General features: G+C 44.9%; 1 protein-coding gene across 3 annotated transcripts in view; it reads left to right on the top strand.

The window, feature by feature from the left end:
- The window catches only part of LRP4 (LDL receptor related protein 4), a 100,014-nt gene extending 73,211 nt beyond the window's left edge, over positions 1–26,803 (top strand). For 2 of the 3 annotated variants that reach the window (XM_081163097.1, XM_081163098.1), the window contains exons 17-38: positions 160–368; positions 930–1,011; positions 2,340–2,445; positions 3,707–3,908; positions 5,038–5,227; positions 6,967–7,098; positions 8,398–8,538; positions 9,073–9,159; positions 9,397–9,568; positions 9,693–9,855; positions 11,085–11,310; positions 12,193–12,496; positions 13,394–13,612; positions 14,194–14,328; positions 14,505–14,613; positions 14,833–14,977; positions 16,556–16,669; positions 17,322–17,445; positions 17,847–17,914; positions 18,713–18,797; positions 19,534–19,672; positions 22,173–26,803. In XM_081163097.1, coding sequence (XP_081019223.1) covers positions 160–368; positions 930–1,011; positions 2,340–2,445; positions 3,707–3,908; positions 5,038–5,227; positions 6,967–7,098; positions 8,398–8,538; positions 9,073–9,159; positions 9,397–9,568; positions 9,693–9,855; positions 11,085–11,310; positions 12,193–12,496; positions 13,394–13,612; positions 14,194–14,328; positions 14,505–14,613; positions 14,833–14,977; positions 16,556–16,669; positions 17,322–17,445; positions 17,847–17,914; positions 18,713–18,797; positions 19,534–19,672; positions 22,173–22,505 — 3,485 coding nt within the window. In that variant the 3' untranslated portion in view covers positions 22,506–26,803. Of the gene's footprint in view, positions 1–159; positions 369–929; positions 1,012–2,339; positions 2,446–3,706; positions 3,909–5,037; positions 5,228–6,966; positions 7,099–8,397; positions 8,539–9,072; positions 9,160–9,396; positions 9,569–9,692; positions 9,856–11,084; positions 11,311–12,192; positions 12,497–13,393; positions 13,613–14,193; positions 14,329–14,504; positions 14,614–14,832; positions 14,978–16,555; positions 16,670–17,321; positions 17,446–17,846; positions 17,915–18,712; positions 18,798–19,533; positions 19,673–20,527; positions 20,595–22,172 lie in introns of all 3 variants that reach the window. The other variant, XM_081163099.1, reaches the window with a different exon arrangement.
- Positions 26,804–27,121: the final 318 nt, after the last annotated feature.

The following is a 27,121-nucleotide window of genomic DNA, read 5'->3' on the forward strand; positions in this document are numbered from 1 at the left end:
TCTGTCCTCCACTATATACTATACACGTATCATAGAAGTCCATGCAAAAGGGGCGTGGATGCAGCAGAGCTTAAGACGTAACAAGATAATTTTCTGTTGTCTGTTACCATGTTGTTGAACTTAGAGAAATTAAAAGAAGACCTTTCGACCTTTGATCAGGTCTTGACAAGTTCCTGCTTTTTGCCCGAAGGATGGACATCCGTCGTATCAGCTTCGACACAGAAGACCTGTCTGATGCCGTCATCCCCTTGGCCGATGTGCGCAACGCAGTGGCCCTGGACTGGGATGCAAAGGATGATTACGTCTACTGGACGGACGTCGGCACTGATTCCATTAGTCGGGCAAAATGGGATGGAACGGGACAGGAGGTAATGTGCTTCTGGGGTGGCGAGGCACCGCACAGCGTTGTTTTGGAAATTTAAGCCTTTTCGAAGATGAATATTTCATTTGATTGACTTCTTTGTATTGCTGGCTTGGCTGCACACCGGCATGCGCATGCCACCTTGCAAGTGTCTGTGGGCGGCTAATGCAATCAAACATTGAAATGAGGGCATCTGCGCCGTCCAATAAATGAGTGAAATGAAGATAGCTAGAATATGATCTAGACTGTCAGGAGATAATTAGAGTGTACCTTTCTCAAACAGCTGGGACAAATTAAATTTTAAGTCCCGCTAGCGCACATCAATTCTCTAATCATCTTTCGCGTGCGCCCACAATTTATCATCGAGGCAGCCAGATGATGGCATGCTACGTCTTAGTTTGTTCTGCATCCATCTCTTGGACGTTGATATTCAGTTATCTATGAACATCCATTTGTAGCTGAATGTGGCTAGTACATGTTTCTGCTGCTGAGCAGGATCCAGCAGCAAGTTTGTTAAGGGTACCCCTCTCTCCCCCTAAGATTCCTTCTTGCTTTTGTTTCTTGCTAGGTTGTGGCAGATAGCAGCCTGGAAAGCCCTGCTGGTCTGGCTGTGGACTGGGTCACCAACAAGTTGTACTGGACAGATGCAGGTACTGACTGTCTAAAACCACCTTAGTCTCTGGAAGATTGCCTCCTAAATCCTAACTGGGCCATACCAAATAATGCATATTTGGAAGTATGAACAATATCACCTCCCCCACAGACAAACTGGTTGGCATATTACATCCTTCTATGGACATGCAGTGCTATTCTACGTGGATTGTTTTCAGGCATCACAATAAATCTGTGGTTTATCAGCCATGACCCCCGCCTCCCTGGGTTTGGTACCTCCCCACTCCTGTCTCCTCCTCCGGCATGGTTGTGAGGATAATAATGAAAGCTTCCTCTCCCAAATTCTATTACTTTCATGTGTCACATCTGAACCGTAAACAGTGGTTAATCTTAACTATGGTTTGTTGAAACGAATTGGATTAATAAACTGTGGTTTGAAGTTGGCTGTTTTGAAACAAGGTTCATCAGTTTTGTAAGGTTTGAACAGCACAGCGAGTTGTCGTTAATCAAAAATGGGCCAAACGCCTTGTGACTATGTTGGGAGGCAGGGATAGCTCAGGGGTAGGCAAGACTCATTTTCTTCACATTAAAAATTAAACCATGGTGTCGAAATGCAGCTTTGCTGCTTTCCTAGAAATTCAGGGAGTATGAGCTCCTGTTTAATAATCCAAAAAAGTAAAGTTCTGAAATAGGAAATTTCCACAGGACGTTCTCAATAGCCGCACAAATGTCCTTGCATGACATTTCAAACATCTTGCCGTGCACCTTATTCCTATATGGATTTGTTTGTATAAACCACAGAATTAAAGCTTTTCCTCAAGCCGTTTCAGATTGTGGCTTGAGGGCTGCATGTTTGGATGCTTCCCCATAGGGGAGGCATGATTTATTTTCTCTGCATGTGGAAAATAAAGTGTGCTCAGATGCAGAGATGATCCAGCTTCCATTTGTCCCTGACATGCTATTTTTCTATGCACAGAGGTCTCCATCCCTCCCTCTTCACGGTGTAGTGTTCAAAACATGCAGCCCGTCACCTGCGACCTGAAGTGGTACAGTCCAGGACATGATTTACATTTAGCTATGATAATAGCACCTGGTTCTCTGTTTCACTGGTTTTAGTGGAAGTTGCTTCCGAAGTAAACTTGCTTCAAAATGCAGCCTAGTTGACTGAGAGTTTGTACAGATGTGGAGTGGGATTCTAAAGCAAACTTCTCAGGTTCGCTGAGCAATTTAGCTTGCTGATAATTTCTGTTTGGGTGATGGGAGTGAAGTGGAGACTGTACTTTTGTATAGATGTTTCTCTTTAATGGTCTCCCCTATGACTCTGGAGGCTTATGGTCTTTCCATCCTCTTCCTCTAATCTATGCAGGAACAGACCGGATAGAGGTGTCTAACACAGATGGAACTATGCGGACTGTACTGATCTGGGAGAATCTAGACAGACCCAGGGATATTGTGGTGGACCCTGTTGGAGGGTGAGAAGCTACTTTCGCAGGAGTCTGCATAGCAGGGTCTCCTTTGTGCTATTGTGTTTAAATTTTCCATGCCATTGCCCTGCGAGGTCCCTGCTGCAATTCCTGAAAGGTTGGGGGGGGGGCTGGACGCTGATGTGGATGGCTCTGCTAAAACAGCAGGACTGGGAGCGATCAGACTGCCCTAGTCCGGCCACCCTAATGCAAGGCTCCTCCTCCTTGCAAGCCAAGAACAGAAGGGGCCAAAGCATACCTGATCAGAGTTGCCTGTAGGACAAGGTTCAGTAAAAATGTAAAAGAAAACGAACAAAAGCCAAATAAACCACATTGGTCTTTAACTAGTCTGCCCTTATCTGACCTGGAGTTTGAAATGTTCTTTCTGGTGGCAAATAGTGACATATCTTAGTTCGCCAAGGTCCCACAGAAAGAAAAAGAAACCCATTCCTAGCTTTTTAACATTGATAGCTCAGCCAGTAGAGCGTGATACTCTTAATGTCAGGGTCATAGGGTTGAGCCCCGTGTTGGGCAAAAGATTCCTGCATTGCAGGGGTTAGACTAGATCCCAACTCTATGACCTTCACTGTTTGGGAAGGGCTGTAGCTCATTGGCAGAACATCTGCCTTGCATGCCAAAGGTCCCGAGTACAATCCCTGGCATCTCCAGTTTGCGCCGGAAAAGTCCCCTGCCTGAAACCTTGTAGAGCCACTGTCTGTCAGTGTAGACAGTAGTGAGGCTAGGTGGATCAGTAGCCTGTCTCTGCATAAGGCAGCTTCCTATATTCCTGAAGCTCTGTCTCTGGCTATGGCCATTTCATATTGCTTACTGTCACTACCTGGAAGGAGACATTGTGAGAAAGCAGTGCAAACTAGGTTTGCCTACAAAAACAGACTGAAGAGAAACTGTGTTGTCTTACTTTGCTGAAGTTCATGGAATGGTCTGATGGCACATGGAAGTTCTGAACTGCTGCTGCTTCTTCTTCTTCCATAGATTAGGAGTGAAAGTCCTGAAATTCTGTTGCCTCATTTTTGCAGAAGAGAAGGCCCACATGATAATGGGATCTCTTGGCAGCCTTTATTATTATTATTTTATTCTTCCTTTGCATGGAGCCTTAGAGTAGGGCGTATAGATTCTGGTTTAGGAGAGTAGTCACTATGAAAGTTGAAGGCACTTGCCAGTTCGTTTGTGGAGTTCATTGGCAGGGGAAAATAATTCTGCCGCTAAAGGAACAGAAGTCACATGCAGTTTTGTGTGCGTGTGTGTGCAGATTCATGTACTGGACTGACTGGGGGGCTAACCCGAAGATTGAGCGTGCAGGCATGGATGCCTCTGACCGCTTGGTGATCATCTCTTCCAACCTGACCTGGCCCAATGGACTAGCTATTGATTATGAATCTCATCGTCTGTATTGGGCAGATGCTGGCATGAAGACAATTGAATACGCTGGCCTGGATGGCAGCAACAGGAAGGTAAGAAACCAAGGTGAATCGAAGGCTTCTGGGAAAGGAGTTGTAAATAGGAATTGCTTGGGGATTAATAATAATACTAATATTTTTTTTATTTATACTCCACCCATCTGGCTGGGTTTCCCCAGCCACTCTGGGCAGCTTCCAACCCAATATTAAAAACAATACCGCATCAAACATTAAAAACTTCCCTAAACAGGGCCACCTTCAGTTGTCTTTTAAAAATAAAATAGTTGCTTATTGCCTTGATATCTGCTGGGAGGGCGTTCCACAGGACAGGTGCCACTACCGAGAAGGCCCTCTGCCTGGTTCCCTGTAACCTCACTTCTCGCAGCGAGGGAACCACCAGAAGGCCCTCGGCACTGGACCTCAGTGTCCGGGCTGGACGATGAGGGTGGAAACGCTCCTTCAGGTATACAGGACCGAGGCCGTTTAGGGCTTTAAAGGTCAGCACCAACACTTTGAATTGTGCTCGGAAACGTACTGGGATGTGTGTTTGCCACTTGGTCCAATGCAACTTGCTTCTGGTCTCCAAAAGGTCTCGGCTGCTTAGATAATTAGCCTGAGGGTAGGGACCGTCTTGTTATTGACCCAAAAAATAAAAAAAAATGCTTTGAATTAATGTCTGTCTGAACCTGCAAATCAATCTACTCCTGAGTGAAGAATGCATACTGCAAAAAGTACAAGGAGAGAGATGGATGCATTGCTGGGGCTACCTGCAGCCTCTAGACCGGGGTGGGGAACCTGGGGCCCAGGGGCCAAATATGCCTTCCAGGTCTCTCTGCCTGATCCTCAGACCTCTTCCCATGCCATAACCCTCCCTGGTCCTATTTTACACCCCCTGTGCTTTTACCTGGCTGGAATGTGTCCTTCAACTCTGATAATGTCTTTTGCTTGCCTGGATGGAGGCTAGAGAGGGTAAAATGCAGGCTACTGTACAAAGGCAAAAATTTGTTGCACAGCCCCTTTTTGCCTCTGGCAAATAAAACCAATTGCACGTGGCCCCTGGGAGGTTGCCCAGAAGGATATGTGGCTCTTTGGACTGAAAAACAGCCCCTTGGGTCCCTGTTGCCGTGCCGGCTGTGTGTTGTTACTAAAACTTCTTGCGGGTCTTTGTTTTGGGGACTGACAGGTGCTGATTGGAAGCAACCTGCCTCACCCCTTTGGGCTTACTCTTTATGGAGCTCGGCTCTACTGGACCGATTGGCAGGCAAAGAGCATCCAGAGTGCTGACAAAAGGACGGGGCAGAATCGTGAAACTCTGCAGGACAACCTGGAGAACCTCATGGACATCCACGTCTTCCATCGGCACAGGCCTTCAGGTACATGGGAGGGGATGCACCATCCCTTGCTGCTTGGCATGACCCTATAGCTAGAGAGCCTCTATGGGATGACTGCCTATTCCTGCATTGCAGAGGTTTGGACTATAGACAATCCTCAAGGTTCCTTCCAACTCTACAATTCTGTGATTCTAAGCACCCTGCACCCCAACAGAAATTTATCTCAAAAGTACATGCGAATGAATCCTTTGTGACTCATTTTCATGGAAAGAGCTCCTCTGTGCCGTTTACGTTCCCGTGCATGCTTGTAGAATTTTGAAGCATGCTGTTGCTGTTATCATCATCATTTTTTATTTGTATACCGTCTTTCTATCTTATAGTACTCAAGGCGGTTTACAAGCTGAAGAAACAAAAAATGTACATCTTATAACAATCTAATGCAATACAAAAATGTGATAATAAAACATAACTTTAAAATAGGCAACCTACATCAAAAAAGTAACATTCAACAATCATTAGAATAATATAAAATAATAATATCAAAATATAAAAGTTAAACAGAAATCCACTCAACAGTTATAATAAATAATATCTAAACTATAATCAATAAAATAACGGCAAGCCACAGTACAGTGGTACCTCTGGATGCGAATGGGAACCGTTCTGGAGCCCCGTTCGCATCCAGAAGTGAACACAACCCGCGTCTGAGCGGGTCACGACTCGCCGCTTCTGTGCATGCGCGTGACGTCATTTTGACTGTGCATGTGCGAGTGGAGAAACCTGGAAGTAACGCGCTCCATTACTTCCGGGTCGCCGCAGCGCGCAACCCGAAAATACTTATCCCAAAGCTACTTCAACCCAAGGTATGACTGTACATAAAACAATACAATACACATTAAGAAGCAGAGACTAGAGGGTAGAGCAAGGCTGGTGGAAGGAGGCCTTGCCTGATGGAGTCTCTCCCCTCACAGTTCTTCCTCCAGGAACAGCTCCCTTATGAGGACTCCTAGGGCCGGAGGGTGGGGCAAGGCAGGTGGAAAGAGGCTTTGCCTGATGCAGTCTCTTCCTGACATACTCTGCATTGGGATTCTCTTCTTTCTTTCTTTTACAATGTTTTTATTGGTTTTTACAGTTTACATTTTTATTCAGATGGGTGTGGTATAAATAATAAAATTATTATAAATTATTATATTACTATCATAATCATACATATAAAGGATTCCCTGAATCCTTGGACTTTCCTCCACCCCTCCATGGGTTCCATCAACATTCCTTTTTTCAGCTGCATCTTATAAGATTCTCCATTTTCTTAATAATAAAAAAGACCTTGTTTTCCCATAGTTCTTGTCACATGACAAGTATTGTTACAATCCGGCCAAAGTTTTTAGTTGCTTTTAGTGTTCTGCAAGATAAATTATAATTTCCCCCCATTCCTTAGTAAAATTTCTATCTTCTTGATTTCTGATCTACCCAGTCATTTCTGCCATTTCGGCGTAATCCATCACCTTTATCAGCCGTTCCTCTTTGGTCAGGACTTTGTCTTCCTTCCATCTCTGGGCCAAAAGTATCTGTGCTGCCATCATCGCGTACATGAATAGTCTTTTCTGCTCCTTTGGTATTTCTGCATCTAAAATTCATTTTTTAAAAAAGCTTCAGTTTTTTTCACAAAAGTTATTTTAAACATCCCCCCCCCCAACTCATTATATATCATTTCCCAGAATGCTTTGGGCTTCTCTGTCTGGCCTTGTCGTGATGCATTGTTCTCTTCTCCTTTTTTTCAGTACATACAGCATGCACAGTTAATAATGGTGGATGCAGTCATCTTTGCCTCCTGGCTCCTCTTCCTAAAGGTTACAGCTGTACTTGTCCCACCGGTATCAACCTACAGCCAGATGGCAAGACTTGCTCACCAGGTAGGTCTCCTCACATTCTGCAGCATCTGGGTCTCTAATCCCCAGAGCCTGCTCTTGATAGGCCTCTAGGTACAAAGCCCTACAACAGGGATAACCAGTGTTTCTGCACCCCATCTCCCATCATCCCTGGCCAGTAGCTGTGCTGGCTGGGGCTGGCAGGAGTTGGAGTCCAACAACGTCTGGAGGGTGCCACATAGGCTTGGGAAACACAAAAAATGCTCTTGGTATGAATACACCCACCAAATAAATCTTGGCCCAGATTCTGCAATCAGAATATATTGTGCACATTTAGCATGATTCTGCCTGAATATTTAGGATTTATGGTAAAGTAAAGAATGTCAAAAAGGGACACGGGTGGCGCTGTGGGTTAAACCACAGAACCTAGGACTTGCTGATCAGAAGATCAGCGGTTCGAATCCCCGCAACGGGGTGAGTGCCCGTTGCTCGCTCCCTGCTCCTGCCAACCTAGCAGTTCAAAAGCACGTCAAAGTGCAAGTAGATAAATAGGTACCGCTCCGGCGGGAAGGTAAACAGCGTTTCTGTGCGCTGCTCTGGTTCGCCAGAAGCGGCTTAGTCCTGCTGGCTACATGACCTGGAAGCTGTACACCGGCTCCCTCGGCCAATAAAGCGAGATGAGCGCCGCAACCCCAGAGTCGGTCACGACTGGACCTAATGGTCAGGGGTCCCTTTACCTTTACCTTTACCTTTAAAGAATGTCAGAAGGCAATGAAACAAAGCAGATTTGGCTATTAAGATAGCCAACAGGGCAAAAGAAACCAAAGGAATGGTAGACACGGCTTGAGATCCAGAAAAAGAAATAAGATGCTGTCCCCTGAAAACCAGAAGTCATATATTTTCTGAGGATGAGAAGTAACGTATGCTCAAAGTAGCAAATTATATGCTTGTGCCACAAGAAGCATGGAAGATGCACAACCTTTATTTCAGAGCCCTAGAGCTGTAACTCTTGCTTCTACTCTTTCATTCCACATCCTCTTTGTCATACCATATATGTGGTCTGTAACAGATCATCCAGTGACATCCTTAGCAGAAGTGGTTTTTTTAATGTTTGGCAATTACTAATTCTTGAATTGCCTTTCACATGAGTCTCAAGACATTTTACAAGCATACAATAAAACTACCAAACTTTTTTTTAAAAAAAGCACCAAAAACAAATAAGATTCAAAAACAATATTTGAAAATATCCTTGTTGCTTCTCGGTTAGCTCAGAGATGGCATATTTGAAACTGCTGAGTAGAACAGTGTTAAATGTGGAATATATTCTTGTCTTCAACTCCGCAGGCATGACTAGCTTCCTGATCTTTGCTAGAAGGTCGGATATTCGGCTGGTTTCGCTTGACATCCCGTATTTTGCCGACGTAGTTGTGTCAGTCAATGTCACCATGAAAAATGCTATTGCCATCGGAGTGGATCCTCAAGAAGGTCTGAAATGTGTCATTTAACCATTTTAAGCACTGATCCAGTGGGGGCTGGTTGGAGTCAAAGTCTAACAACATGTGGAAGCCTTGGGTTCTCTATCCCAGATCTACGAATTGTTAAGATGTAGACTGAGAATTGGTCTTTAGTAAAAAGAGAGAGAGAGAGAGAAGGAGAAGGAAAAAAGTAGAAATATTCCCCCCCAAAAAATCCCTTATGCTTTTGGTAATAAACATACTAATAAATAACTTTTCATGTAATGCCAATACAGTTATAGCTTCTGCCCTTTTGAAGAGCATATCACAATGTCTTCATTTTTTAAGAGTATATGTTTCATAATGCCTGTGAGTGGTGTGCTCCATCAGTAAATACCTGCATTAACAGGTAGCACTGCTGCTGTTGTATTTTAACTGGGCTTAACAAAAGCACACCAAATGGCTTTCCCCATTACTTTCCTTATTTGCTAATGCTACTTCCTTAATGCCTATTTTTAGGATTTTCTATGTAGATGTTGCTGATGTTCTCCTATTTCTTCCACAGGAAAGGTCTATTGGTCGGACAGCACACTGAGGAAGATCAGCAGGGCTGCCTTAGATGGATCTCAGTATGAAGATATCGTTACTACAGGTAATAGATGCTTTACTGGAATAGCCACCTTCAGGCTGCTTTCAGAGATGGATTTTGCCGAGTGATGTGAGCACAGTCTTAATAGCATAGTCAGTTCTTTACTCATGGAGTACCTAGGAATATTTATGTTAAGAAATGCCTGGCGAATCTTGCGGATGTTTTTAAGGAGGGAAGATCCTAAACGTGATGGTTAGTAAGTAGCAAGAAACAATGACATTGCTACTGCTTTTTTACTAGGGTTGCAAACCACAGATGGACTAGCAGTGGATGCTATCGGTCGCAAAGTGTATTGGACTGACACAGGGACCAAAAGGATTGAAGTGGGCAACCTAGATGGGTCAATGAGGAGAGTTTTGGTATGGGAAAACCTGGACAGCCCAAGAGCCATTGCCCTGTATCACGAGATGGGGTGAGTGCTGGCTGTAGTAAGTCTTGGTCAAGGGAAAGGGAAAGGCAGAGGATGGAAAGACATGGGAATAATTCCCATGCTGGCTTCTCAGTTGATCGGTTACTAGCTTTTACTCTTCCTTCAGTTTTATGTATTGGACGGACTGGGGAGAGAACGCCAAGCTGGAACAAGCTGGCATGGACGGCTCCAGGCGCACGGTGCTTATCAACAACAACCTGGGATGGCCGAATGGACTGGCTGTGGATCGAGCAGGATCACAACTGCTCTGGGCTGATGCACATACTGAGGTTGGAACTGCTACAAGGCGTGCAGAATGTTTTCTTGGGGTGGAGTTCATAACTTTATATCTGAAGGAAGGGATGGCATGAGAGGGATTAAAGAGTCCTTGTGGACTAAGGGAATTCATAAGTGCAGGTTCATCGCTCAGCGGTAGCAGTGGCACATGCATTAAGCCATAATTAATGTCTGACATTCAGCTGTGGTGGAGCACAAATGAGCTGCTAAGCCATTCGCTGTAGTGCATCCTGCTCAGAAATTTCCTGCTCTGGTCCTTCCTTGGTCCTCCTACCTGTGCTATGCCAGGAGCAACAATCCATGATCCCTTGGCTTGTGTCAGTCTGAACCCGGGATCATGGCTTGTTTGCCCCAAAGTGAAAAATAAAGCTAGGCTACCACTTGTGTCAAGTCAAGTCAAGTAACCTTTATTAGCATCACATAAGAACATTCAGAATAGATAGGCCAGTGCGATCTCGTCGCCACCCCAACGACACAGTCACCCACCAAAGGGCAAAAGAGGCAAGCAATACGCCTCATCTCTGTGGGTTTCCAGCAAGGGCAGGATCCTGTAGCATACTTTGGCGACAAAAAATCAAATAGAGGAACTTAACTACTGTCTTGGTGAGCTCCTGGTCTCTCCCCTGTAATAAGAAGTGCATAACCTCCATCTCTGGTTTCCATGTTGGAATACATAGATGGTCTAGAAATTGTTGGCGGAGATCATCATACATTTTACATTTAAGTGCCATGTGAGCTAGAGTTTCTACCACTTGTGGTTTGCTTGGAGACCCTGAGTCTGGGTTCAGACAGCACAATGCACCAAGACTCGTGGCTTGCTTCTCCTGGTGCAGCCGGGAGCAGGAGCGAAAGAATGACTTCTGAGTATTGTGAGCAGTTTAACTATGTTTTATTGTAACATGCAAATGAGGCCAGTTATTGCAACATCTCTTGGTGACTTCCATATCAGAAATCCCCATCAGGGTTCAAGTGCCAAAGGCAAGGCTTTCATGTTGCCTGGCGTTAACCTCAAACACTGCGTTTTGATGGGTATTGCTCACGTGTTGTTACTTAATAAACTGCAGCTACAGTTGCCCAGTGAAGAGGATAACCAAGTATGCTTGTGAGATTTTTCTAATATGGTAGCTTGGAATCATAGCTATCTGGGGCCTTTGTTTTCAGCTTTCTGGGGGTTTTCTCTGTCTCTCAAAAAGGGAATAAACATTCCATCTCTGTCCTTCAGCGCATTGAGGCTGCAGACCTGAATGGTGCAAACCGCCGCACCTTGCTTTCTCCAGTACAGCACCCTTATGGCCTCACTCTGCTGGATTCCTACATCTACTGGACAGATTGGCAAACACGTAGCATCCACAGGGCTGACAAGAACACTGGTGCTAACGTCATCTTAGTCAGGGCAAACCTGCCTGGCTTAATGGACATCCAGGCTGTTGACAGGAAGCACCCTCTGGGTAAGTCCCGTCCCCCCCCCCCCCCAGATTTCCATCAAGCCAAACATTGTTTGGAGAGTCCTCTTAGAAGCTGGCATCAAGGGAGTTCTTTACTTCTCCTCTGTACCCCCAAGCCACTCCCAGATACTGTTCACTGCAATGCTTTAATTCTTTGCATTTCTTCTTCAAGGACTTGCGATTTTTTTCACGTCAGAATTCTTACTTGGCCTTTGTGCCTTTTTTGCAGATCTTGCTCCGTTCCCTAATCTAGCCTTGCCAGGCTATGTGAGCCAGTTGTTGTTGGACTACAGTGCCCATCAGCCTTGACCATTGACCATGCTGGCTGGAGCTGATGGGAGTTTAGGTCCAGCAGCCTCTGGAGAGCACTGAGTTGGGAAGCCTTGCTTAATCCTAGCTACTCAAACTTTTTTTAAAAAAACCAATCTACATTCAAACCACTCAAGCACTTTGAAGCCTTCCATTTTATTTGAACCAGCTGTCTTGTCATCCTCACATTTACAATCTTCTCAAGTGCCTGTTCTGTGCGTTTATTTAGTTGCCAGGAGTTCATCTTGCTATTTCCCCTGTAGGGCTAGGGTTTCCCCACAGTTTGAAACAGCATTATTGGTGCCATTGTGCTGGCAAATGATAGTTCTTCAGAGACACTGGCAGGCTTTGCTTTCTGAAGTTCCATCTTTCTGTGGTCCCTTTAACTTTTTATACGACCCTTTAAAAAAATACCTGAGGTACACTGGGTAGTAGTAGCCTTAGTCAAGGCCTACAAATGTTTGTGCCTACTTTTGCTTGAGAATCTCCTGTTTACAAGGACTGTATAGGAGAGTACTGAATTAATATGGACCACAGGAAAGTCCAGTCTGAGAGACTTCCTTTGTTTTCCCATAGGTGCTAACAAGTGTGGAGTGAGGAATGGTGGGTGCTCCCATCTCTGCCTGCCAAATCCTGAAGGCTTCTCCTGTGCCTGCCCTACTGGTATCCAGTTGAAGAGTGACGAGAGGACCTGCGATCCTTCTCCTGAAACTTACCTGCTCTTCTCTAGTCGAGGCTCTATCCGCCGCATCTCACTGGACACTAGCGATCACACTGACGTGCACGTTCCTGTCCCAGAGCTGAACAATGTTATCTCTCTGGACTATGACAGTGTAGATGGCAAAATTTACTACACAGATGTCTTCTTAGATGTCATCAGGTAGGAACCCATTAGCTTCCTTTTGGTGCATTACCGTATTTTTCGCTCTATATGACGCACTTTTTCCCCTCCAGAAATGAAGGGGAAATGTGTGTGCGTCCTATGGAGCGAATGCAGGCTCCTTGGCTTCGCGGCGACACGCCTGTCCTGGAAGCTGGAGGAGGAACAGAAGGGTCTCCTTCTGTTCAGCTTCGCTGAAGGGTGCTGCACCTTTTCCCTCTCTGCGCAACGCCTCTCCTGTGAAGGAGAGGCGCTGCACAGAGAGAGAGAGAGAAGGTGCAGCGCCCCTTGAGCAATGCGCTTATCAAGCGAAGCCCGAGGAGGAACAGAAGGGTCTCCTCCTGTTCCTCCTCCCGCTTCGCAGCGACGCGCCTGTCCAGCGAAGCCCGAGGAGGAACAGAAGGGTCTCCTTCTGTTCCTTCTCCAGCTTCGCTGAAGGGTGCTGTGCCTTCTCCCTCTCTGCGCAGCACCTTTCCTGTGAAGGAGGGGCGCTGCACAGAGAGAGAGAAGGCACAGTGCCCCTTCAGCGACGCGTCTGTCCTGGCTTCTGCTTTAACCCTGCGCAGCCTCTTTGGGCAGGGGGAGCCTTCATCCCGCTGCCCTGAAGAGGCTTGGCGGGGTTACCCCAGAAGCCAGAACAGCCACACGGTATCCCAGAAGCCAGATCCCTCTTGCTGTTCTGGCTTCTGGGGTTCAGAATAATTTTTTCTTGTTTTCCGCCTCCCAAAACTAGGTGCGCCCTATGGTCCGGTGCGCCCTATGGTGCGAAAAATACGGTAATTCATTAATTACATGAGACCTTTCACTAGCTGGTCTTTGTGTTGCAAGATCTGCCTTACAATGTGGTATTTTAATAGGCAGAAATTCTTACTTTCTTTGGTATCTACTGTTTTCTAGGCGAGCAGACCTTAATGGCAGCAATATGGAAACAGTTATTGGTCAAGGACTGAAGACTACAGATGGTCTGGCTGTGGACTGGGTGGCTAGAAACCTCTACTGGACTGACACGGGCCGCAACACTATTGAAGTTGCAAGACTAGATGGCAGCTGCAGGAAAGTGCTAATTAATAACAATCTGGATGAACCCCGAGCAATTGCTGTCTTTCCCAGGAAGGGGTAAGTTGGGGGACAACTAGGGGCAGAATGAGATGGAGGCAGGAGAGTAGTGCTTCAAAGGTTAAGCCCCTCCTTGGGCCTAGAGGAGCATCTGGTCTGTTCACCAAGTAGGCTCCTTTACCAGCAAAGCTTTATGAGCAAACACACTATCCAGCCAGTTGTTCAGCTGTAGCACTTCATCAAGTGGTTGCAGATTAGATTGTTGGAGCCCCTCCTGCCTGTGGTTCTGTTCTTGCCTAGAGGTGAGCGTTGCTGGACCAATAAGAGTTAGGACTACAATCTGACTCTTAGAACCAGATGATCTGTTGGTCTTGTTGAAGGGTTGAGCTGGCCAGATGGCTGGAGGAAGATGTTTTTCAAAAGGCAGTCACCAGCCCTCCCCACCAGCAAATCTACTCCCTAGTGAGGGGTCTAGTAAGAAGAGACATTGCAAATAATAGCAGCAACAAGTTTCAGATGAAACAGCTTCTCCCTTCATCTCCAAAAAAAGAACTACTTGGTGCAGAAGCAGCCTGTGGTTTTTTTTTTTTTTGTGTGTGTGTGTGTGTGTGTCAGTCATCCTGTGTTTGGTTTTTCCCCAGATACCTCTTTTGGACAGATTGGGGACAAGTCGCTAAAATTGAGCGCGCAAACTTGGATGGTTCTGAGCGCAAGATATTGATCAACACTGACTTGGGTTGGCCCAATGGGTTGACCTTGGATTATGATACTAGGAGGTCAGTATAACATAGTCCCTTTCCACGTGCAAAAGTCATTTCTCTGCTTTTAAGGCAGCCTGGAGCTTCTGCATCACATCAGTAAAGAAGTGCAAGAAGGATGGGGAATCATTTTCTTTGGGATAGGAGGTTATGGTGGAGGTTGGTTTCACTTCTCATACTTTCTGTTCTTCTAGGATTTATTGGGTAGATGCTCATCTAGACCGCATAGAGAGTGCTGATCTCAACGGGAAGCTGCGTCAGGTCCTGGTCAGCCAAGTATCACATCCCTTTGCCTTGACACAGGTACAAAGGACCTTGGTGGGAACTCTGCAATGTCACTAGATAGATGAGCTCCCAAAGAAATAGTATATTTTTTTAATTTCTGGGTGTTGGGAGAAGTTGGTGTTCTCATTCTTCCTCCTGCCATACACTGGAGAAATGGTTTTGTTTGAATAAACTTATGTTACCTTTCTACATGGTTTTTGTATCTTCCTAATCCTTTATCTCTTCATTTCTGAGCAGCAAGACAGGTGGCTCTATTGGACGGACTGGCAAACTAAATCTATCCAGCGAGTGGACAAATATTCTGGTCGGAATAAGGAGACTGTGTTAGCCAATGTTGAAGGACTTATGGATATCATTGTAGTTTCTCCTCAAAGGCAGACAGGTATATGCAACAATCTGGGTTTCCTCACTTTATATATAATGAGAGTCAACAGGGTGCATCTTCCAAAATATATTCTAAATGTTTCCTGCAAAAATTGCAACACAGAGAATCACTTGTTCAGTCGCCCCCGTCGCCCACTTGACCACATCTTCAGATGTGCCTTCATGACTCTAGGGTGTCGTGGGAAGAAGTGGTTATGAGAGTATAACAACTCCGGCTAGTAAGGCTGGTACATGGATAATACGGCATCACGGACTTAGGACTGCTGTTGTGGAGTTACGCAATTTCCCTTCAAACTTAGAGGTTGGGTGAAGAGTTGTCATAATAAAAACAGGAATAAAGGGGAATTTTTTTTTTATTTTAGTCTGGGATATTAGCTACCCCTCTCCCATACTGTTTAAATAAAACATAGACTTGTATGCAAAACCTGCGTCATGCTAGATGGATATTGTACTCCAACCTCAGAAATCTGTGCCTCCTTTGCTGCTTGTGGGCTGAGGCCATCCATCATGTCTCTGAACACCTGTCAGGTTCTTTTAAGACATCTAGTAGAATGAAGACCATTGGTATTTAAAATAGGCATGGGGCAGAAATTTAGAAATCACTCTGGCAAAGCATTCTTTAAAACGTTGCTATTTACCTACATATTAAAAAGCCAGTTCCAAAAGAAACCGAAGTCCCAGTAGGGCCTGGTTAGTTTAGTTCTCAATGGCTCCCATTCACTTCTAGGGGATATAGTAAATGCACTGCAGTCTAGGACACAGCTGAGAAGGAGCAGTCTGCTTTTCTGTCCAGGTAGTTAGATCAGTAGGGCAGGTTAGCCCCTGCTCAGTGGTAATACGTACACATTCCTTTGTTCATTCCCATATAAGTGAAGGTCTGATACTAACTTTCCTTACCCTGTGGGGGTAAGGAAAATGGCTGGACTCTGAAAGCAACCATGTAGTGGTGGTCGAAGTCCATTACTCCTGACACCTGACATCCTGGCTTCTGTAGGGAGCTCATAGATACACACACACACACACACATACACCTCTTTAACACTCTGCCTGTCAGTAATGATAAGTAATTTGGTTATATTTATTAAGAAATATTACAAGTCATCTTTCAGGTGAGTTCCTTCTTGTCTTTGAGAAAGCACAAACTTAATGGATTTTGTAATATCAAAGAAGAATGGGAAGGTATTGACTAAGGAGCGATATCAAGACAAGGAGGATACCTGCATTGTGGCCCATTTATTCTCCCTATTTGTCTAGTCCCATGATTACTTGCCAGGGTTGCTGCAACCCTGCACCAACAAACAATCCAACAGTGACCCAGCAAACAGGAATTTTGTGATCCTGTTCTTTTTTTAATGTTATTTTTGTATATCTTTTAGAGGTTTTTAAATATTACGTGGTTTAGAAGGGCTTTTCAATAAATAAAATAAGCTTGCGCATGAGAGGCTTTGGTAAGAACCATTATTCTCGACCATCAGCCACTGTGTCTTGCTGATAAGAATGTGAAGCCCCCACAGTTGAGGACAGAAAACGATGTTTTTCTGGTCGTAATGTCAAATACACTGTTTGCATCTTTTAGGCACCAACGCTTGTGGAGTCAGTAATGGAGGCTGCACTCACCTCTGTTTTGCCAGAGCTTCTGACTTTGTTTGTGCTTGCCCAGATGAACCAGATGGACGGCCTTGCTCAAATGGTAAGTTGCTTGAGCTGCAGACCTTCAGACAGGAATCACGATGTTTTTGCTCCTGCTTCATGAGGACTTTTTCTGTGGAGTTTTTTCTGTGAAACCTAAATAAGCCACCTTCAGATAATAGAACAGCCTAGGCGGCAGAATGCAGTCTTGTCAAAGCATTCAGATCAGTGCAAGAAATCATTATCCTGTCTCCTCTGGACTTGGGCTCCTTATGAATTTGAAAACTTCTCTTTGAAATTCCCTTCCGTTCTCCAGATGTCCCAGATGCATATTTTAGCATTCTGGATGGATCTCTGAAGAATATGGTTCAAAGCAGTTCGTTGTATTTCATTGGCATTTTGTGTGCAGTAACTTTAAAAATGTATGTGCATATAACATCGGGGATGGTTGGAGATTGGCAAAATAAGAGCACGCCAATATTTTCTGCTGCTCCCATACAGGCTGTAGCAGCCCAGTTAACCACCTGTAGCTACACTGCAGTTTTTGTTTTCTTAGGAGCAGGTCACTGTTAGAACCACAGACAGAACCTTAACTGCCTGCTGCTGCATCTGGGGGAACAGATTGCAGTTTCTGCATTTCTGCAAGCTGCGTTTGGCTTAACTATCTCCCCTTCCTAAGCTTCTGTTTCCCTTTCTCTTTGCGTTCTGTGTAGTTCCTGGCATGGGGCCTTCGATTCCCGAGACCACTCGTGCAAGCAAAAAGAGCCAGACCCCCGCTGGTAGATCTGGCTCTTCGACAACCAAACCCCATATATCTTTGGAAACGACAGAAGCAAAGTGAGTGGCTTTAAAAGATGATTGTGACAAAAGGTGGTGTCGAGTTCCTCACTGACTCTCCTGCCCCAGCAAGGAGGAAAGAGACTATGCAGGAATTTTTGCACTTCTTAATAGGATGGTGATATTGGGGGGGGGGGGGGCAGAGCTGTTCCATTCATGTGTACTGTTCAGCTACTGTATTCTTTCCCCCTCCTGCATGTCACATTAAATGTGATTCAAAAACACATTGGGCATCTGGACCACCCTTCCCCAATCTGATCTGTTGTCAAACCTCATGTCCAGCTGCCTCGGTTGGGTTCATTCTACTTGGCCAGAAGTTACGTTGCAGAGGTTTGGACTAGATGACCCTTCCAACTCTTAATTCTGTGACCTTTCACTACTTTCCTTTTCCCCCTGTGTAGCTGCTCTGACAAAAAGGTTGGCCAAGGCTTGTGCAGCCGAGCAAGCGAAGCTGTGCCGGCAACCACTGGTGAGTTTTGACATTATCCCGCATTGCCCTAGGCTGCACCAGATCTTTCTATGTATCATGTTGGAGGCCCAGACACAAGACCGATAAACAATAGCGTTACCAAGGCCTCAGTGTGGGTTAAATGCATGCAGATTTATTTTGGCTCATAGCAAAGTAGTCATGCGTTTGCCCAGCTACACACCCACTGTAGCCTTCTGGAATGATGGAACGACTCAGCACATTTTGACTTCTAGTAAGGAGATGTTGGTGTACAAGGGAGGGAGGGAGGAAATCAAACCACTTTTATTGCGAATCCAAATACTGCATGATATAATTTGGTCTTTGCTTATCAGCCCTCCCCCCAAAAATGCTAATTACTTACTTCCTGATAAAAGGTCTTGGAAAAGTTTCTAGGGAAGCGTAATGAAATTAAAGAAGAAAAAGAGTTATTGGGAATAGGTGTAGATGGTTTAGCTAAAGCAGATTGGAATTATAAGCAACTCAGATGAATTTTAGGTTGCTTGTTTTGTTACCCAAAGGTGTATACAACATTTACACAAGTACAAAATCATTTCGTTCTTTTGGCTGACCAAACACATGCATCAAGAGTTAAAGAGATGGGCTAAAGGAAAACACTCTTGGAATGGAAGAATTGCCACGATAAAAATTAAAAGGCTGTCAATATTGTTGTTGCCTTTTCTGACTTTCTTGTAATTCTGTACAAAAACTAGGGCCCCATCAGCACTGTCAACATGCACACATATTTACACACAGGAACACAGAATGTCATCCTCGATCTAACCTGTTGCCCTCTTTCAGGAGGACTGCACGTCAGTTACATAATCGGAGGCCTTCTCAGTATATTGATCATTCTGCTGCTAATTGGTGCTGTGATTATATACAGGTAATTTCCTTGCCCTACTCCCTCTGTGCTTCTGAATTCATCTTTTTGTTTGAATACTTCTGACAAAGCCCAGGCCTTCCTTGCTGTAGTTAAAAATGCCTCATTGAAACCAATGCCAGAGGACATAGGCATGTTGGTCTGCCACAGGTGTGGTGGTGGCATTCCTGGAGACGTAACGAGTAAAAAGCAAAGTTGTAACCATAAACAAGGGAGGCTGAGATGCTAATGCTCCTAACTTACAGTTTTTGCATAATGTTGTGGACAGTTCCTCCTCCTCTCCCATTTACCTCTGAAAAAATGACAGCATTGGTTTCAGGGAGCAGTGAAGGGTAGTTTTAACTGCAACAAATACTCGATTCAATTTTTGCCCTGTAGAAAGTTTTTGTTCCTGGGAAATTGTTCAAAGGAATCCTGTGGAAATTTGCACATGCCTTGGTTTGGTTCTTACATATTGACTCTTTGAACTCTGAACATTTTGCATGAATGTGATCTCTCTTGCTTATCAGTGGAATTGCCCCTGATTTTCCCACTGGCATACAAGTAAATAAATTTTTGCTGCCTCCCATGAGTGCAGTTGTGATTTGCTATCTGGGATGTTTGCTGTCTGATATAAAAGACTTACTTATGGTTTGAGAAAGGAGAAAATACAAGACCATAGTTATTTTTCTGATAGAGTAGTAGTGCAGAGTAGGGCTTTAGCAGTTGAGGCTCTTTGTTGACAGTTGTATTCCTGCAGGCACAAGAAGTCCAAGTTCACAGATCCTAGCCTGGGCAACCTTACCTACAGTAACCCCTCTTACCGGACATCTACCCAAGAGGTAAAGATTGAAACAGTTCCCAAGCCAGCCATGTATAACCAGCTATGCTATAAGGAGGTAAGAGATGCCTTTAGAATGAGTCATCTGTGTCAAGCCACTGTGGTTTTAAACATCAAATTGCAATAAGCCTAACTAATTTGTCTTATTCTCATCAGTCCTAGCTACCCTAAAGAACCCTGTCCTTCACCTCTCACATTATTAGAAAGCCACTGACATGACTCATATAAGTTAACCAGCAATACTATTTATTTGATGCTTTTGTCTTGGGGCACCTGTTGCCCAAAGGAAATGAAGAGTTCACTTATTCAGAGTTTTAATTCCTCTATTCAGCCAAAAAAAAAAAGGAGTCCAGAGTGGCTTGCAAATCACTGCAACAAGACAGTCCCTGCCTCCAGGCTTAAAAAGATATGGCACAAAGGAAAAATGGATTGGGAGAGAGGAGGAAGTGAGACAAATTCTTAGTCACAGTTTCTGTTAATGGCCATTGGGAGTGGAAAAGTTAATGGAGAGGAGGTGCCAGAAGTTGCTGTCCTCCCAGCTGTTGGAGTGGCCCTGCATCCCTTCCCTTCCATCCTCTGCTGCAGCCTGATGGCAGGTGGCAGTTGATGGAGGGAAGAATCAGACTTCTCAGCAGAGCTCGGGGTGCTGCTGCTGCTGCACCTCTTCTCTTCCCCTTCTCTCGTTCAGGCTGATGTAAGATGACACACTCCCAGTTCCCACCCCAGTGCCTGGTGGGATCCCTGTAGTTCAGTAGTTCTGAATGGCCGTATGCAGCTAGACAGGTGCGCCTGTGCACTGCATGGATCGCCAGTGGGAGGGAGAGCAGACTAATGGAAAATTGTTGCATTTGGAAGGGCACATGATGGGCTGTGATGTCTCAAAGCACTTAGTCTCTCTGTCTTTCCTCCTCAGCATCTTTCTCACCCCCCTGATAGCCTTTCACCATTCCTCTTTTGACCTGCCCACAGCCTCATATCAGGTATCACAGCTCTGCATTTGTGCAGCCTCTGCCTGCCTTATTCCTGTAGTGCTGATGAGTGGCCTAATGCTGTCTTATATTACTTGCTTCTTGGCTGGCTTTCTCTCCCTCTCTTTTTTGTGTGTGTGAGTGTGCGTGCGTGTGCACACGCACCCCTGAAATACTTGTGTGTTTGTGTGCTGGGAAAGAAAAGTGTTTTTGCCTTGGTTAAGTAATTTGAAACTGCTTAAAACTTTACAAAATATTTGTACCCCACCATCATACATGTGCAGGGTATGATCAGTAAAGAGGTTTTCCCCCTCCTGGAATTGATGAAACACAGTTATTGCTAACTTTCCTTGCCTCCATGTTTCCTTGCCTCTAATTTTCCTCTCCTCCATGTCGAATCTGTGTGCACCTTGCTGTTTTTATGAGAGTGTTCTTTAAATCTTTGCTATTTTAACATAATTACTGGTTGGACTGATCTGTGCAGCGCTTCTTAACTTCAGTGTTTATACCCATCAGACACATTTTGCGTAGAATTAACCAGGGTTGGCTTCTGTGTCCCACTCAAATATAGACAACATTTTTCAACTGTTTCCATTTCCTGTACTTTGGAACAAAGCTCAGGATACAGAAGGGTGACTTATGAAGCATCTAGTGCACCCCACCAGATGCTGTTGGTCTCAGATTCCTATCATCCCTAGTAAGCATGGTCAGCACCATGGTTGGCTGCCCCTGGTGTAGTGGGAGACATCCTTCTAAGAGTCAGTGCCTGCATTCTCATAATCTAATCTGCAGCGGCTATTCTGGAGCTGAATCTTAAGTCTCCTAGTTTAATGCTTGATTTCGCCAGTGCTCCTTTTCACTACTCATGATTTGGGAGATATTACTTGTCCTCCCAATTTCTTCACTGCCTGTAACATCTTTTCATGAGTTGATGGGATGCACAGTTTGTAATGGAATTGCCAGTAACAGCCGGTCTGCTAGGAAACGCAGCGCGTGATGCATCTAGATAGTATTTCATGCACACAGACATTTGAGTTTGGCAAACCTGTGAAAGCTAGCTCTCTTTTCTGGTGTCCCATCCCATGACCCTGGGATTTTTGCTCCCTTTCTTAAAGATAGGTCAGGGACCTCCACAGTGAAAGAAAACGCCTGCATGGTATGCAGATAGGTGTCAATAACACCTTTTTGTCTGCAGTGGGGTTTTTTTTGCTAGCTTTTGAGATCTACTTTAGCACCATATTTGGGGGGTCAGAAACTGTTTTTTCTTTCCTCTGTTCAGTCTGGCTAGTGACCTTCTTTCCTTCCCTCCCCTGCTGTGCCCAATATTAACATAGTGTGTGGTTACACCTGGTTAGTTGGAGCACCTGGAGTCATTTTCTCTGTAAGCACTTCCTGCTTCGTGGCTGTGTGGGCTTGGTCCAACAAGCAGAAAGTTGCAGTGGTCATCTCTTTAGTCCCTCCCAAGTGTACAGTGTGACTTTGTTCACATAGTAGGGAACAGCCTCTTGTGGGTTTCCTGCACTTCAGTGTTCTGGCACCTACTTTTTCCTCTTCAGCTCGCATGTCTCATGTTATTGTCTCTATCCACAGGCCGGCCCTGATCACAGTTACAGCAAGGAAAAGATCAAGATTGTGGAAGGGATATGCCTCTTGTCCAGCGATGAATCAGAGTGGGACGACCTGAAACAGATACGGAGCTCTCGGGGGTGTATCCTCCGTGACCACGTCTGCATGAAGACTGACACGGTCTCTATCCAAGCCAGCTCTGGCTCACTGGATGACACCGAAACTGAGCAGCTGCTGCAGGAGGAGCAGTCAGAATGCAGCAGCATCAATGCGGCAGCAACCCCTGAGCGCCGCGGCTCCCTTCCAGACACAGGCTGGAAGCACCAACGCAAACCCTCAACAGAGAGTGATGTCTAAAGCACACAATGAGACGCTTGTCCCTCCTCTGTCACCTTTCGCACTGATGAGATAGGATCTTGCCCGCAATTCCAGGAGGAACTCAAAAGAGACTTGACTCTGTGTCACACAGAGCCCAGAGACTTTCTTTCTGAGAGGAGCCTGAGCTTAAACTGCCTTTGTGGCAGGTGGGAGACAACCTAGAGACTCTTGGCTCACTGTTCATTGATGTTTATTTATATGTCCCCTTTTGCTAGAAGCTGTGGTGTTGAATTCAGCAGCAGTTTTCCCAGCTGTGTCCGATGCAGCTTTCATTCGGTCTAGTGCACCAGCTAGCCATGGACTCCAACACCACCAGGGAGGGATGAGTGTTTCCGAAGTTCCCTGCTCCTGATACTACTACCTTTCTTCAGAGTCTGTTGGCACTAACTAGGTTTTGCACTGCGCTCTTTCTGTCTTAAATGAAAGGGTTTGGGGCCAGGTAGAAGTGCCTGAAGTGAGAAAGGTGATGTAACAGCGGGTCACTTTTGCAGATACTTGTGTGGGGAGAGCAAACAAACTTCACTGGAAGGGGCACTAAATTTCCATGACCATTTTTTTTAAGCTGTGGGGAAACACCTGCGAAATCCAACCTAGGGTGTCAGGAGTTCAGAGGGTAAAGCATTTGAGTCTGTTGCTGGCAACAGAGGTTGCTCCTGCCACAGTTTGGTGTGGCAGAATGCCCACTCCCTTCCTAAAACATACTTCTGGTTTTTTCAGATTGAACTTAACACATCTGTTCCCTGGAGGGACGGCTCGCTGTTTTTATTGCACTTCCCATTAGCTTTGACTTCCGAGGAAAGCACCGGGTGCAATGGTATTTTATCATAACCTTCCTTAGTTAGTCAAGTCACAGGCCCATCCTGTGGAAATGTGTGCTACTGAAAACAACGTTAGCCTGTGGAACACAAGTGGGCAATATGTTTTATTTGTTTGTCTGTTTTGGAAATGGAATATAAGTGGTCAGCGGGTGTACCTGAAACATCAGGTGCAAGTTCCAGCTCCAACATGCTGCTGGACAAACCCAGTAGGGAACATTTGCTAAGCCTTTTCTTGCCAGCGTTCCTGATTGGAAGTTCTGGGCGGATGGGTCTGCTCGCACCTTCTTCTAGGATCTGCTGTGTGGGTTGAGTAGTGTGGTGTCAAAAAGTGGGTGTGTGCAATTTGAGAGATGATGAATGTGTGTGGCTAGGCAAAGGCAGGCAGACGGGGAGTCAGGCAGGGCACCAGAACTGTTTGACTGTGTAAAGTTCCTTTCCTCCTCAATGCAACTAGGTTAAGATTTCCATGCTATGAAGGGAGAACCAAGGCTAAGAAACTGCCTTTTCAAAATGTTTTGCAGGTGGTGGTTTGTGCAACCAAATACTTCCTCCGCCAGTTCCAGACATGATTTGGCAAGATAGCACTTACATTGAGGGAAGTCCTATTCAGAGCTGATAACCACATTATTTATTCTCTGGGAATATGCACCACTATCCCCTCACCTTGCTCCTGCAAGTGCCTCTCTTGTGATTAGTGCATGATGTATAGACTCTGCTTGTGTGAGTGTGACACTCTGACGAGCAGCACAGGTTCCCTGTGGCTAAACAGTTACGTGATCTGATTGCTTCCTCTCATCTAGTCAAAGCAGGGAGGATGCAAGCATTAAAAAAACCAGCGATCCAACTCTAGCAACCTGCCCCCTTGCAGCTTTCCCTCTATAACAGGTCTATATTTCCGTCAACAAGGCAACCCTCCCCCTTATGTGTCTTGTTGAGTTAAATATTTTATTGCACACCTAAAATCATGATACATGAATATGACAATTGTGCATTTTTAATCGCATTCATTGAAGGAGTCCATGCACAAGAAAGCTAGGGTGGGTGATGCGGTTGTACAGTGGCAATTGTGCTGGTTGCTGCGTAGTGTGTGAAGCAGTTATAAGTAGTGCATCTTTGTCACAGACACCTTTTCTTTCTAGATGGTCCACAGAAGACATGTTGTGCTTCTGTCTGTTCCCTCTACCATCTCCATCCCTGCTCACCTCTGCTATTTCCATCATGTTTCTTTACATTTGCTGCTGATCCTCTGTTGCCTTCACCCACACATATTGGGCATGTTTGCACACACTCAGTATTGTAAAAATAAAGCAGTGGAATTTTGGGTTGCAGCAGGAACGGTGCAAGCCAATCATGGTGCAAGACCAGCATTCCTGACAATTAACCCCAACCTTTCCCAACTTGTAGCTAGGAAAACCTCTTGCTTTCTCATCTTGAGGAAGGTATAAATTGGAATTATTTTGGGAGCCGAGTTTTGTATTTCAAGGAAACATGCATAAAGCTCTACTTCTGCAGCATCACACAGCAAAATCAACCTGTGCTTAAAAGTTTCAGTACTGTGAGCAAGTCTTTCTAGGACATGTTTATATTCTTCCATCAAAGACACTCTCATTCTGACTGTTCAACCTCAGAACTGTTTTCCTGTTTTACCTGCTATTACTCTCTCTTCCTTTATTTGCATGTCATTTATTGTGCTTTGCTCTCCTAGCTATCCATGTGAACTAAGAGTTGCATTCATTGCTGTCTCTGCATCAGCAGAAAAGACTTTTCTCTGTGCAATAAGACTTTACTTTCCACTCTTCGCCCTTGCATCTACTCAAAATCTGCTCCAGAGTTTGGGGGGATGTGGGGACTGTGGGAGACTAGAGAAGAATGTGAAGTTCTGTTATGCGAGCAGAAGTCCATTTGTGCAGTGTTTAATTCCACCCTAAGTCTCTCATACTTTCATAGAGATCCATGTATTGAACCACACCAGCTCTTGTGCCTGCATTCATTAATCCATAAGTGACTGCCACCCCCACCATGGTGTTTTACCATTTTCTCTACATTCTCTTCCTTCAGCCATTATTTTCCATTGGCATCTGATTCTGACCCATCCGAAAAGATAGAACTTGAGGATCAAAAATGTAAAAACGGCAGCTTAAAGTCCAAATTAAACCAATTAGCTGTATTTATGTTATTAAAATCACTCATCTACAGGAGCCATCCACACTAGGCTCACTTTATTTTGGGGGAGTCTGGTGAGGGGAGACAAAACAAACAAACCCTGTAAAAGACAATGTGGAGAGCACTTGCAGGAAGGCAAACAGTTACGCACCCTGCCTAGCCCACTGGTGATCTCCTGAAAAGGCAGTAGCATGACAAGGGACTTTGGCTTGAGGAGATCTCTCATTTACATCAATTATATCAGTTTCATGGGCCATGAAATGGTAATATGAACAAGGGCAAAGTCAAGTATAGCCCTTTTGAAAAAGACAGCACTGGAGATCACATTGTGCTAGTTGTATCCTGGTGCCTTTTGTAGGAGGCTGGACTAGATCACTCTGGGATCCCTTGCTGTTGTGCATCCCTATGAAAAGTTGGTTAGAACTGAGGCTTGGAGCAATGTTGTTATTAGGCTTTCCCCCTACTTCCAGGGGAATATATTAGATTTTAATTTAAATATATTTATTTGGGTTGGCTCCAATGAAGCTTCGTCAGGCTGAAGGGATCTGTGGGGGTAGGGTAGCTCTGCTGCTGAAACCATGGACAAAATTAAGGCCATGTGCATTTGAAAAAAGAGTTTAGGAAAGATGAAACCAGACACTTGGCACTGATGAGGGCCACCAGGCCAGGGTGAAGTGTTGAATATAGGCAGTTGCAATTAGAAGAAAAAATATTAAAAATGGAGGCTGGGAAATAACTGAAAAATACTTGTCCTCTTACAAGTTCAGTAAATCAACAGAAAGAGTGCCACTGCCACTAATGTCTCCCCTTGTCTTTCTCCAACTTTTTATTGCACATTCCAGTCTACATAATGACCTCCTTTCTCAAACCCCTTCCCTTGACCCATCTGACCCCTAGCAGCCCTCATAATGGCTGCAGAAGATTGGAAGAATGGTACCTACAGCTTTACTCCTACTTGTGAAGTAAGCAGCGATGAGATGTGCAAGCAGCCTTTAGCCAATGCTGCTGGTAATATGGGACTCTTCACTGCCAATGCTGATGAAGCAAAGTTTCATTGCACTTGGACTTTGCAAAATGTGGAAAGCCAGAAGTGGGGACAATCTCGCGAACACTGATCAACTATGTAACTATGTCTGTCTTGAGTTGTTGGCAGCAATTTCCCTACCTTTCTGTGTAATGGTTTTAAATGTTACTCACTGGAGAGATTGGATTTCCCCTTTCCCCCCAAGTTATTTAACTACTATGCTCAGTATTTTAGGTTTGATGATAATTTAATATAAATTTAGCTTTTCTTAATCGCTCTGCTGGACTTGTGAGTTGTGAATCACGAATGCTACCCAAACAGGCCACATGAAGGCTCATCTCGTTTGAAGAAGCGACAGAGTTGGGACAAGAGCAAACAGATCCCATCACACTCTCACCTTTGAAGCAACAACTGGTTTATGATTTGGGTGAAAGCAGGGGAATGGGAATTAACTGTTACGAATATTACATATGGCAGGTTATGGCACTGCCAAGGACTAACACCAAAAATGTCTGAAGCTCAAATTAGTAGGGCTGCTGCTTGCTTCCCTCTGGTATTAACTTGGCATTTCATAGAGCCTATTACGACCC

This window comes from Podarcis bocagei (genome assembly GCF_964188305.1).
Source record: "Podarcis bocagei genome assembly, chromosome: 1".
In the NCBI taxonomy this organism is placed as follows: Eukaryota; Metazoa; Chordata; class Lepidosauria; order Squamata; family Lacertidae; genus Podarcis; species Podarcis bocagei.